Genomic DNA, 14,861 nt, shown 5'->3' on the forward strand with positions numbered 1-14,861 from the left:
GAGGAGAGAAGTTGAGAGGGGAAGAAGAGGTGAGAAGTTGAGAGGGGATGAGGGAGGGAAGAAGTGAGGGGTTGAGGGAGGGAAGAAGTGAGGGGTTGAGGGAGGGGAGGAGTTGAGGGAAGAGAGGGTTTGAGGAGGTGAGTGGTTGAGGAGTTGAGAGATGGGAAAAGTTGAGGGAGGAGAGGGGTTGAGGAGGTGTGGGAGGAGAGGGGTTGAGGAGGTGTGGGAGGTGAGGGGTTGAGGAGGTGAGGAGTTGAGGGAAGAGAGGGTTTGAGGAGGGGAGGGGTTGAGGGAGGGGAGGAGTTGAATGAAGAGAGGGTTTGAGGAGGGGAGGGGTTGAGGGAGGGGAGGAGTTGAATGAAGAGAGGGTTTGAGGAGGTGAGTGGTTGAGGAGTTGAGAGATGGGAAAAGTTGAGGGAGGAGAGGGGTTGAGGAGGTGTGGGAGGAGAGGGGTTGAGGGAGGAGAGGGGTTGAGGAGGTGAGGAGTTGAGGGAAGAGAGGGTTTGAGGAGGTGTGGGAGGTGAGTGGTTGAGGAGTTGAGGGAGGAGAGGGGTTGAGGAGGTGAGTGGTTGAGGAGTTGAGGGAGGAGAGGGGGTGAGGAGTTGGGAGGGGAGGAGAGGAGTTGAGGGAGTAGTGGAGAGTTGAGGATGAGAGGGGTTGAGGAGGTGAGGGAAGAGAGGGTTTAAGGAGGTGAGGGGTTGAGGAGGTGAGGGAAGAGAGGGTTTAAGGAGGTGAGGGGTTGAGGAGGTGAGGAGTTGATAGAGGGGAGGAGAGGGGTTGAGGAGGTGAGGAGTTGATAGAGGGGAGGAGGGGGGTTGAGGAGGTGAGGGAAGAGAGGGTTTAAGTAGGTGAGGGGTTGAGGAGGTGTGGGAGGAGAGGGGTTGAGGAGGTGAGGAGTTGATAGATGGGAGGAGAGGGGTTGAGGAGGTGAGGGAAGAGAGGGTTTAAGGAGGTGAGGGGTTGAGGAGGTGTGGGAGGAGAGGGGTTGAGGAGGTGAGGGAGGTGAGGGGTTGAGGAGGTGAGGAGTTGATAGAGGGGAGGAGAGGGGTTGAGGAGGTGAGGAGTTGATAGAGGGGAGGAGGGGGGTTGAGGAGGTGAGGGAAGAGAGGGTTTAAGTAGGTGAGGGGTTGAGGAGGTGTGGGAGGAGAGGGGTTGAGGAGGTGAGGAGTTGATAGAGGGGAGGAGAGGGGTTGAGGAGGTGAGGGAAGAGAGGGTTTAAGGAGGTGAGGGGTTGAGGAGGTGTGGGAGGAGAGGGGTTGAGGAGGTGAGGGAGGAGAGGGGTTGAGGAGGAGAGTTGAGGGAGGGGAGGAGTTGTACCCAATTCACCAGCGGTGTCTTGCCTTAAGTTTACAGTATTATTTGCCTGTTGTTTTACGGCAGCTCCGGCGACTCGACCGCACGCATATGGAACCTGATTGAGAACAGCAACAGCGGTTCCACTCAGCTGGTCCTGCGGCACTGCATCCGAGAAGGAGGCCAGGACGTCCCCAGCAACAAGGATGTCACCTCATTAGACTGGAATGTGAGTTGGACATTTAGAGCAGTCTGATGCCTCAGAAAGGAGGTGGAAGAAAGATAGATTGCAAGTGTCCTTGCAAATGTTAAGGGAAAATCTGAGAAAATATTAAACAGCTGTGAAATTTTATAGGGCATGTTACTTGTCAGATATTTTTGCTTTTTGCTATTATTAATAGACTGATCTGTCCAAGTACAAAGCCAGGCTTAACTTTATCATCGGCAACATGCGAGTTATTCTTAAAGTTTTTTGTTGAGAAAATACATCAGAGAATCAGAGCAAGTTTTCCATCCATGACTGCTCCAGAGGTGTCAAAAGTACTTGCATTCATTACTCAAGTGGAAGTATAGATACCAGGGTTTAAAAATACTTCTGTAGAAGTTGATGTATCAACTCAAGCTTTTTACTTAAGTAAAAGTGTAAAAGTACTGGTTTCAAAACTACTTAAAGTATAAAAGTAAAAGTAATGTAAGGAAAAAAATGCCATTAAAGACAAAAGCTTAGCCCACACCACAGGGGCCTATAGTGCACTACCCCACCTCCTCAAAAAACATTTTTCTAAAGGCCATAATGACTATAATGTTATATTCAAATGTTAATGTTGAAAAATTTGGGAGGCACTGGCTACCTGTTTCAGCCGCATATATACCCACTGAAAATGAATGCATTTTAGTACAATGGAAATATACCATTATGTGTACTGCTGAGCATTAACATGTGTTTCCTGAAGCGGAAGATATGATGACTAGTTGCCTATAAGTAATGTTATCAATAACCTTTATCAGAATGTAAATGTAGGCTACATGTGTGATCAGTGTTGCCAGATTGGGTCGACGCTTTAGAGCCCTACAGACCCTGACTTTTTTTACTCCCCTAACCTCATACCCACTGTCGGCCGCTGACTGCTTGGTTGTCACTTTAAAAAAAATTTACAAACAAACAAATTATCCAAACATTTTTCTAAATTAACTTTAATAAAGAAACTAAACAAAATATAACTACTTGGACATTACAAACAAAGCTGAACTATTTTAATGACTGCAGGAGTGTGTTATAGGATTGTGCAGGGCTCAAAGCTCAACAAAACCAGCCCACTTTCCTCCTCTGTGAATATATAGTAAAATGCAATTTATTCCTGTGATCAAAGCTGAATTTATCATCATTACTCCAGTCTTCAGTGTCCTATGATCCTTCACTAATCATTCTCATATGAGGATCTGATGATCAACACACATTTATGATTATTAGCCTATCAGTTGTGCTGCTCATGGTGCTGCTTAAATTTTGTGGAATCCATCTAAACATTTGTGGTAAAATTAAAAAAAGAGAGAAATGAATACTTTTATTGATCAGACATCACAGTGATATTGTTAATATTACAAAAGATAATAATTTATTTAATAAATGCAAATAAATGCTGTCCATTGAACTTACTATTCATCAAAGAATCCTGAAAAATAAAATGTATCATGGTTTCCACAACATTTTAAAGCAGCACAACCGTTTTCATCAATAATAATCATAAATGTTTCTTGATTATAAAATCATCATATGAGAATGATTAGTGAAGGATCATGTCACACTGAAGAGTGGAGTAATGATAAATTCAGCTTTGATCACATAGGAAAAAAGCTGTTTTAATTTGTAATATTTCACAATATTACTGTTTTAACTATTTTTGATTAAATAAATGCAGCCTTGGTGAGCAGAAGATACTAAACATTAAAAAACTGCATCATTCATTTGATAGGCTACTTTATAGTCAATAAATAGGCTACATTGAGATGGCTTGAAAAACACACATAAAGCATATATATTGTCGCACTCGTCTGATTGTCGTCGTCACGTTTCATCATCATAACGATTGTTTTCCTTCAGCTGCAGCTCCAGCGTGACAGGGTATTATTTCTACGAATCCGCTTTTGGAATTTGGACTTTCTATGAGAGCTCCTCCTCATATTTAGATGCGGATAAAATGACAGGTCATGCATAGATAATTTTTTGTCTCTGATTTTAAATCTTAATGTATTCAAATTGGTTTCTTTGTAAATACACTTGCCTGTGACCTCAAAAAGCGCTCTATCAACCGAGATTAGAGAAGGCTGTCTTTAGCGTCCCTGTTAATTTGGCTGTCGCCGCGCAGGGTAACGCTGGTTCGAATCCCGCTCTGAGCGGGTCGACTAGAATCGGTGAGACCCAATAAAAGTACTGGGGACGAAAATACATTTTATTAAAAGTGAGGGGGACACGTCACCCCCATCCCCCGCCCCCCGCGTAATCGACGCCCATGCCACTGCCAAAATGCGTAATTCATTGAAACTGTACAAAAATCCGCCGACAAAAAAATAACAACAATGCGCTTAGCTTTGCTCTGACAAAACTACAGTAGCCTACCCTTGTGAAGTTCATAGAACATGCACTTGGCCCAGTCAAAACTGATTCATCATTGATTCAAACCTTTTTCAGCAGCTGTTGGGGTTGCTACTTTGCAGATGTCCTGAGTGTGTATATTATGATGGACAGGAATCATGATTATATTTATAAAGAGTCTTCGAGTCACAGGTGTAATCCACGTTTTCTGTAGAAACGGCTTGTGTATATATATACTGTATGTATGCCACTGTCCGCTGGAACCCGCCCAATCTGGCAACACCGTGTGTGATTTGTGCTTTGAGTCATGTGCAGGCTCGATGGATCGCATAGTAACCAATAGGGTGTTGGAATGGTATATGTTTACACTTCTCATCCAACCACAATCAAAATCACACTATCAGGATGACGCGATTTATCTGCATAGTTTTTTTTAAACAAGATGAAATAAAAGAGGAGTAACGAGGCTATTTTTAAAAAGTAAGGAGTAGAAAGTACAGATAATTGCGTGAAAATGTAAGGAGTAGAAGTAAAAAGTAGGCAGAAAAATAATTACTCCAGTAAAGTATAGATACCCGAAATTTCTACTTAAGTAAGGTAACGAAGTATTTGTACTTCGTTACTTGACACCTCTGCTGCTAACCCAGAGCTAACTGATGTACCTGAAATGCATTCATTTAATTGAACTGGTATCACTTTCTGAGATTAGAGCTGTTATCCTCCACTTGAAGCCATCATTTTGTCCCTCTGATGCAGTTGGCCTGTTAAAAGGGGGGGTGAAAGGGGGGGTGAAACACTCAGTTTCAGTCAGTGTCATGTCAATCTTGAGTACCTATAGAGTAGCATTGCATCCTGCATATCTCCGAAAAGTCTTTATTTTTTTTATAATTATATAAGAAAGATGCGCTGTTCCGAGTCTTTCCGAAAAAAGCCGAGCGGGTGGGGGCGTGTCGTGTGAGCGGAGCTAAATAATGACGTGTGCAGCAGCGCGCTGCAGTGAGGAAAGTGAGTCGCTCTGCGAGGAAAGTGATTCGCTCTGTGAGGAAAGTGATTCGCTCAGTGAGGAAAGTGATTCGCTCAGTGAGGAAAGTGATTCGCCCGCCGCGTGAGGAAAGTGATTCGCTCTGTGAGGAAAGTGATTCGCTCAGTGAGGAAAGTGATTCGCCCGCCGCGTGAGGAAAGTGAGTCGCTCTGTGAGGAAAGTGATTCGCTCTGTGAGGAAAGTGATTCGCTCTGTGAGGAAAGTGATTCGCTCTGTGAGGAAAGTGATTCGCTCAGTGAGGAAAGTGATTCGCCCGCCGCGTGAGGAAAGTGAGTCGCTCTGTGAGGAAAGTGATTCGCTCAGTGAGGAAAGTGATTCGCCTGCCGCGTGAGGAAAGTGAGTCGCTCTGTGAGGAAAGTGAGTCGCTCTGTGAGGAAAGTGATTCGCTCAGTGAGGAAAGTGATTCGCCTGCCGCGTGAGGAAAGTGATTCGCCCGTCGCGTGAGGAAAGTGAGTCGCTCTGTGAGGAAAGTGATTCGCTCAGTGAGGAAAGTGATTCGCCCGCCGCGTGAGGAAAGTGAGTCGCTCTGTGAGGAAAGTGAGTCGCTCTGTGAGGAAAGTGAGTCGCTCTGTGAGGAAAGTGATTCGCTCAGTGAGGAAAGTGATTCGCCTGCCGCGTGAGGAAAGTGAGTCGCTCTGTGAGGAAAGTGATTCGCCCGTCGCGTGAGGAAAGTGCTAATACAGATCGACCGCCGGCCTATCAGTGGGTAAGTCAGTAGCTACTGGTTATATCACCTGTTTAGCATCCTACAAGCCAGCGCTTTGATGGGCGTAGCCTGTTGCTTTCGCTCTCTCCCTCGCTCTCTCTCTCTCTCTCTCTCTCTCTCTCTCTCTCTCTCTCTCTCTCTCTCTGTCACTCTCTCTCTCCCTCTCTCTCTCTCACGCGCTTCCGGTAGAATTGTCCGTAAGGCCCATACAAGGAAATTCCGCCCCCACTAACGTCAAAGGGGACGCATGATCTCAAAAAACTTGCCGAAACTTATGACTAACCGGAAGTAGTATTTTTGACAAAGAAATACTCCCATCAAACGTCCACCTTAACTTTTGAAACTTTGTCTATGTTTAGTATGGGATTCCAAGTCTTTAACAGTGTAAAAAGATCAGTATGCATGAAACAGCATTTCACCCCCCCTTTAAGTAAGGTGCTGATATAGTCAACCCAAGTATTTTATCTATTATTATTACACGGCTCTGTGAAATACTTGATTCTGATTGGTCAATCGCGCATTCCAGCGGTATGTTATTTCCAGATACAGGGTATCCGCGGGGTCTTGAAAAGTCTTAAAAGGTGATAAATCAATTTTGGGAAAATTAAGACCCTTATAAAGTATTAAAAAGTCTTATCACGGCTTTATAAAGTCTTAAATTTTGAAAGTATTTTGTTCAAGCTTTGTCAAAAGAGTTTGACTCCATAAAGTATTTATGAATATATTTCTTTTCATCCCCATAAATATTAAAAAACAACGGGGTGCTCAGTCTGAGATCGGCTCGGAGTGCGCGCGCCAGGGATGGACATTAGCACCGCCACCAGCCAAATGCGGCTGATTTAGAGTTGTGGAGGGTAAAATCGCTTCACCTACCGAGCTGTTTCACCTCTTTGTAAACTTTGTTCAATGCATCCGAGTGCTGCCGTATGTGCGCATATAACCAGTCGTTTTCTCCGTCATCACTCGCGTGAAGACGCGCGAGTCTCACAGCGCGCAAATATTGAGTTTTCTTTCAAATCTTGCGCTTAAACGAACAAACTCACACAAGAAGTATGTCAACATGTCGATCTTGATGAGTATCCTAGCAGACATAGTCTGAATATGCCTTAAGTGAACTGTATAGTATGCACAGTCGAGAAAGACGAGCATATCCCTGCATCAGGTCTTAAAGGCGCAGTAGCCTTTACTGCTGCCTGAGTGATGTCCTTATATTTAGTTTGACATTAAACAATGCTCTTGATTGAATAGCTTTTGTAAGTTTAATAAGGATTAATCTTTCATTTAAACAGTTAAATATGCAGTTATTTTACATTTGATTACTTTATTAAATTTCTGTACCTTTCTGCAGGCCAGTAGGCCTGTACATTATTATTTAATGTACACATGAGTGAGGTCGAGTTAAACATTTTAGTTTGAATTTTATTTTTCGGTTTTCGGCTTTTGTTTCTTCTTTTTTTGTGTCGGCCAAGAATTTTGATTTCGGTGCTTCCCAATCCCTACTGACAATGCTCAGTATGTTGTCAACACGCTTCAAAGATGCCAGAACGAATAGTTTCATTCTTGGGACTAAAAACCATACAACTGGAAGCCATACAAGACCACAAATCATCGTGAAAATGTCAGTATTTCATTGAGACTTGAGATTAAATAAACTGCCCAAGTATTGTAGAGCTTGTAGTATTAATTTGTTAAAAACAAAAAAGTGGCTGGTAAAAACATTGAGTGGTAGACTTTGAAAAAAGTTAATTTCCATCCCTGGCGAGCGCTGTCTACGGGTGACGTCATGTATTTTGCGTAATGCACAGTTAGGTGATGTGTCGCCCTCCATACGTTGTAAAACAGATATGCAATATAAACAATACAAAATTGGCCTACGATAGAGATTTTAAGTTTACATTCGACTACAACTGTTTATTAAAGGTTTGTTGCCGATTAGAACTTGAAGTGCGATGAGGTCTTAAAATATTTTGAGAAGGTCTTTAAAAAGTCTTAAAAAGGTATTGAAATTAACTTCAGGACTCCTGCATATACCCTGAGATAACACCCGCTCATACGGGTACTACGAGTTACTTGACCGGTACTACTTCTGTGCTTAACGCTGGTGCCATCTTGTGGCTTAAACAGCCGTGGGTTACAATGGAAGACTTCAAGGCAGGTTTCCTTTATAATGTTTTAAATATGGATATTTTTCTGACACAAACGCATCGATTGGAAGCAGAAGGCTCTATTAACCCATCGGAGCCGTGTGGAGCACGTTATTTGACGGACAGCTGCATTTAATGGACTTCAAACACAACTACAACTACTGCTGGGATTAACGTTAGCCTGGACTTTTTAAATATAACTCTGATTGTATTTGTCTGACAGAAGAATGTCATAAACACCTATAATGACCTGAGGGTGAGTAAATCATAGGCTTGGTTTCATTTTTGGCTGAACTAACCCTTTCAGCATTCATTCTCAACATTTAGCAGCAATAGATAAAGGCTTAAAGCAGGTTGGAACTGTTTTTCTTCGTGGAAGCTTTGCGTAAGAACTAATAAAATATTTAATCTCAAGACAATATTTTGTGTCTAATAATTATTTATTTGAGAATAGTAGCCGTGTAATAAGCGGGATAATGTCCACCCAGCCGGTTGTTATCTCAGAATAAACCCCTTCAGAGTTACGCTCCGCTTCGCCTCGGGGTCCTGATCACTCTGGAGGGGTTTATTCTGCGATAACAACCGGCTGGGTGGACATTATCCCTTACTTAATAGTAGTTTACAAAATGGCATTGTACCATTTTGCCTTAAGCAAGCTATTGTTGAGCCCTATCTCAAAAAAAAAACAAGTCTGGACCCATATGACTTTAAAAATTATCGACCAATTTCAAAATTATTGGCTTGTCTAAGATTCTTGAAAAAGTTGTGCTTAAACAAATAACTACTTTTTTAACAAAGAACAATATTTTAGACAAATTTCAGTTGGGTTTTAGGGGTGGGCACAGTTCAGAATCAGCCCCTTTAAGAGTTGTAAATGATTTGCTTTTAATTATGGATGCAGGGAATCATGCAGCAATAATTTTATTAGATTTGTCAGCAGCCTTTGACACCATTGACCACAAGAACCTTTTAAATTCTAAGGCAGCTTGTTGGTATTCAGGACACGGCCCTGAAATGGTTTGCTTCCTATTTGGAATGTAGGTCCTTTCTAGTGAAGATTGGGAATAACTACTCTGCTCCATCACCAATCTCCTGTGGGGTCCATCTTGGGTCCCATCCTCTTCTCATTGTATATGCTCCCATTGGGAATGATTTTTAAGAAGTATGGTATTGCTTACCACCTGTATGCAGATGACACTCAAGTTGATGTGCCGTTGAGGTCTGGTGGAGAAGATTCGAGCGCCAGACTCCGTGTCTAGTGTCAGTTTAATCTCTAGAAGTGTCTAGAGATTAAACTGATTTCATATTTTAGTTTCTAGCCATAGAAAATGGAAATGAATACAAATCTTACACAATAATGGAAATATCTATAATGAATATACATGTTTTCTTGCTGTATAATATTTTGTTTGTATTTTTGAAAAGTGAAGTCATATAAATGTATTATTTAACCCTAAAGAACATTGTTATTTTTAACTTACATAATGTTAATTCCAATATAATTTAAATGTTATTATAATTATTTACTTACAAAATTATAAATTGAGGTAGTTGAAAATTTACTCGGCATAAATATTTTAGTTGGCAATGAAATTAAATGTATTTTCCATGATGTCCTTATAGTACATTTATTATTCCCATGGCATTGAATTATTGAGCCGTTTTCTAATGTGGATCATGTTTACCCTGAAGATTATTTGATTACCTTATGAGATTATTTTTGTCAAATTGAGTGTTAGACCATTATATTGCTCGTTAAATCATTTTTTAATATAATTTCTGATTGATTTAGACCCTGGATATGATGGTGAAAGTTGTCCTGTCACACTTTGCTTCATTATTTGTCTGTTTTGTGTGTCTGTAGAGCGACGGCACTCTCTTAGCAACTGGATCTTATGACGGATTTGCAAGGATATGGACAAAAGACGGTAAGTCGGCTCCTTTTTCTAACACTGGGATCAAACTCAAGGAAGAGCGTCCTCCTGAAGCCTGTGTTTTTTAACAGGCAATCTGAGCAGCACCCTCGGACAGCACAAAGGACCCATATTTGCACTGAAGTGGAACAAGAAAGGCAACAGCATTCTGAGTGCTGGAGTCGATAAGGTCAGTCTCATGTCAACGAGTTCACAGATACATTATGTTTATGTGTTGGGCAGATGCAGCTTATATTGCATTCAAGGGCTATGTTTGATCAGTTTATTCAATCCCTGGGAATCAAACCCAGCTCTGTGGAACTATCCAGGCCTTCTGTCCGACATATTATTGGTGGATATTGATATGCATTTTCTGCTATACAGTATTGATTTACTAGCCTAGAAATCTAGTCTCCCACTATATCCCACTATATTCCTACTATATCCCCACTATATTCTACTATATCCCACTATATCCTACTATATCCCACTATATTCCTACTATATCCCACTATATACTACTATGTTCCTACTATATCCCCACTATATCCTACTATATTCCACTATATCCCACTATATTCCTACTATATCCCACTATATACTACTATGTTCCCACTATATCCCCACTATATCCTACTATATCCTACTATATCCCACTATGTTCCCACTATATTCCTACTATATCCCACTATATCCTACTATATCCTACTATATCCTACTATATCCCACTATATTCCTACTATATCCTACTATATCCCACTATATACTACTATGTTCCCACTATATTCCTACTATATCCCCACTATATCCTACTATATCCTCACTATATCCTACTATATTCCTACTATATCCCACTATATCCCCACTATATTCCTACTATATCCTACTATATCCCACTATATCCCACTATATTCCTACTATATCCTACTATATCCCACTATATACTACTATGTTCCCACTATATTCCTACTATATCCCCACTATATCCTACTATATTCCTACTATATCCCACTATATCCTACTATATCCCACTATATTCCTACTATATCCCACTATATACTACTATGTTCCCACTATATTCCTACTATATCCCCACTATATCCTACTATATTCCTACTATATCCCCACTATATCCTACTATATTCCTACTATATCCCACTATATCCTACTGTATCCCAACTATATCCTACTATATTCCTACTATATCCCACTATATCCCACTATATTCCTACTATATCCCACTATATACTACTATGTTCCCACTATATCCCTACTATATCCCCACTATATCCTACTATATTCCTACTATATCCCACTATATACTGTTCCCACTATATTCCTACTATATCCTACTATATCCCACTATATCCTACTGTATCCCAACTATATTCCTACTATATCCCACTATATCCTACTATATTCCTACTATATCCCACTATATTCCTACTATATCCCACTATATACTTCTATGTTCCTACTATATCCTACTATATTCCACTATATCCCACTATATTCCTACTATATCCCACTATATACTACTGTTCCCACTATATTCCTACTATATCCCACTATATCCCACTATATCCTACTATATCCCACTATATCCCACTATATTCCTACTATATCCCACTATATACTATGTTCCCACTATATTCCCACTATATCCTACTATATTCTACTATATTCCTACTATATCATACTATATCCCACTATATACTACTATGTTCCCACTATATTCCTACTATATCCCCACTATATCCTACTATATTCCTACTATATCCCACTATATACTATGTTCCCACTATATTCCTACTATATCCCACTATATTCCTACTATATCCCACTATATTCCTACTATATTCCACTATATCCCACTATATTCCTACTATATCCCACTATATACTACTATGTTCCACTATATCCCACTATATTCCTACTATATTCCACTATATCCCACTATATTCCTACTATATCCCCACTATATCCTACTATATTCCTACTATATCCCACTATATACTACTATGTTCCCACTATATTCCTACTATATCCCCACTAAATCCCACTATATTCCTACTATATCCCACTATATCCTACTATATTCCTACTATATCCCACTATATTCCTACTATATTCCACTATATCCCACTATATTCCTACTATATCCTACTATATCCAACTATATACTACTGTTCCCACTATATTCCTACTATATCCCACTATATCCTACTATATCCTACTATATCCCACTATATCCTACTATATCCTACTATATTCCTACTATATCCCACTATATCCTACTATATCCTACTATATCCCACTATATTCCTACTATATCCCACTATGTACTACTATGTTCCCACTATATTCCTACTATATCCCCAGTATATCCTACTATATCCTCACTATATCCCACTATATCCTACTATATTCCTACTATATTCCTACTATATCATACTATATCCCACTATATACTACTGTTCCCACTATATTCCTACTATATCCCCACTATATCCTACTATATTCCTACTATATCCCACTATATTCCTACTATATCATACTATATCCCACTATATACTACTATGTTCCCACTATATTCCTACTATATCCCCACTATATCCTACTATATTCCTACTATATCCCACTATATACTACTATGTTCCCACTATATTCCTACTATATCCCCACTATATCCCACTATATTCCTACTATATCCCACTATATCCCAACTATATCCTACTATATTCCTACTATATCCCACTATATCCCACTATATTCCTACTATATCCCACTATATACTACTATGTTCCCACTATATTCCTACTATATCCCCACTATATTCTACTATATTCCTACTATATCACACTATATCCTACTGTATCCCAACTATATCCTACTATATCCCACTATATCCTACTGTATCCCACTATATTCCTACTATATCCCACTATATTCCTATTATATCCCACTATATTCCTACTATATCCCACTATATACTACTATGTTCCCACTATATTCCTACTATATCCCCACTATATCCTACTATATTCCTACTATATCCCACTATATCCTACTGTATCCCCACTATATCCTACTATATTCCTACTATATCCCACTATATCCCACTATATTCCTACTATATCCCACTATATACTGCTGTTCCCACTATATTCCTACTATATCCCACTATATCCTACTATATCCTCACTATATCCTACTATATCCCACTAGATTCCTACTATATCCCACTATATACTACTATGTTCCCACTATATTCCTACTATATCCTACTATATCCTCACTATATTCCTACTATATCCCACTGTATCCTACTATATCCTCACTATATTCCTACTATATCCCACTATATCCTACTATATCCTCACTATATTCCTACTATATCCCACTATATCCTACTATATCCTCACTATATTCCTACTATATCCCACTTAGATATGTGCCGATATCAATTTTTCATGTTGCGATTAATTGATGAAGTTTTATCGCGAACCATAGCCTACTATATCCCCACTATATCCCACTATATCCCACCATAGCCTACTATATTCCCACTATATCCTACTATATCCCACCATAGCCTACTATATCCCACCATAGCCTACTATATTCCCACAATATCCCACTATATCCCACCATAGCCTACTATATTCCCACTATATCCTACTATATCCCCACTTTATCCCACTATATCCCACCATAGCCTACTATATTCCCACAATATCCCACTATATCCCACCATAGCCTACTATATCCCCACTATATCCCACCATAGCCTACTATATTCCCACTATATCCCACCATAGCCTACTATATCCCACCATAGCCTACTATATCCCCACTTTATCCCACTATATCCCACCATAGCCTACTATATTCCCACTATATCCTACTATATCCCACCATAGCCTACTATATCCCACTATATCCCACCATAGCCTACTATATCCCCACTATATCCTCACTATATTCCTACTATATCCTACTATATTTCTACTATATCCCCACTATATCCTACTATATCCCACCATAGCCTACTATATCCCACTATATCCCACCATAGCCTACTATATCCCCACTATATCCTCACTATATTCCTACTATATCCTACTATATTTCTACTATATCCCCACTATATCCTACTATATTCCCACTATATGAGCCCTGACGGATCAGTTATGATCTCTGCATATGTCAGGCTTTTACAGGATTGGGAGCGGGAGAATTATTATCTGGCTCTTTCCCTTTAATCAGTTGTTGAATTGTTCTGGTTCTGCAGACGACAATCATTTGGGACGCACACACAGGTGAAGCCAAGCAGCAGTTTCCCTTTCACTCAGGTAAGTTCACCGCCTCTGCCTTGAATTCAGATGTCAAGGGTCAGATGATGATGATGAGGGTGATGATGATAATGTGCTCCTGCAGCTCCTGCGCTGGATGTGGATTGGCAGAACAACACCACCTTCGCCTCCTGCAGTACGGACATGTGCATACACGTGTGTCGCCTGGGAAGCGAGCGTCCGCTCAAGACTTTTCAAGGACACACGGTGAGCTAACACACACACTCACTCAAACACGCACGAGCCCATGTGACACGCACTCGACGGTTTAGCGTGAAAAGCTTGATAAACGCAGTTTGTTTGCCAGAGGTGGACAAAGTACACAACTTCATTACTTGAGTAAAAGTACTACTAGTCAAATATTACTCTGTTACAAGTGAAAGTTGTAAAAACAGATTTGTACTTAAGCAAAAGTACACAAGTAATTGTTTTCAAAAGTACTTAAGTATTAAAAGTAATGACATAAGTAAATTTCCTTCTTTATGTCTCCGCATTATTTTATTATAGTTGTATAAATGCACATTATGCCATCATGGTTTAAGCCAGTCAGTGACGCTCCATCTGACACACTAGCAGACGACTAACTTAAACTCATTTAAATACTTGGAGAAAAGTTACAAAGCTCTTTATAAAGCTGCTGTCACTTTAAGGCTGAATGCACGGATCCAATACACTGATACACATCTGATATTCTCACACTGTTCACCTTCACTGAAGACAGAATCAACTTTGTTTATGTGAATACTCCACTAAATGAGCATTTGGACATCCGTCTTCTTCCATTTTGCTCTAAACTATAAATCAGTGTTTAATAA

The 14,861-nt window shown here is 40.1% G+C and overlaps 1 protein-coding gene across 3 annotated transcripts in view; it reads left to right on the forward strand.

Annotated features, from left to right (window-relative positions):
• The window catches only part of tbl1x (transducin beta like 1 X-linked), a 48,107-nt gene that overhangs the window by 23,700 nt on the left and 9,546 nt on the right, over positions 1–14,861 (forward strand). For all 3 annotated transcript variants that reach the window (XM_067444694.1, XM_067444693.1, XM_067444692.1), the window contains 5 exons: positions 1,381–1,522; positions 9,643–9,706; positions 9,784–9,881; positions 13,986–14,046; positions 14,132–14,253. In XM_067444694.1, coding sequence (XP_067300795.1) covers positions 1,381–1,522; positions 9,643–9,706; positions 9,784–9,881; positions 13,986–14,046; positions 14,132–14,253 — 487 coding nt within the window. The remainder of the gene's footprint in view (positions 1–1,380; positions 1,523–9,642; positions 9,707–9,783; positions 9,882–13,985; positions 14,047–14,131; positions 14,254–14,861) is intronic.

The sequence above is a fragment of the Pseudorasbora parva genome, chromosome 5 (genome assembly GCF_024679245.1).
Source record: "Pseudorasbora parva isolate DD20220531a chromosome 5, ASM2467924v1, whole genome shotgun sequence".
In the NCBI taxonomy this organism is placed as follows: domain Eukaryota; kingdom Metazoa; phylum Chordata; class Actinopteri; order Cypriniformes; family Gobionidae; genus Pseudorasbora; species Pseudorasbora parva.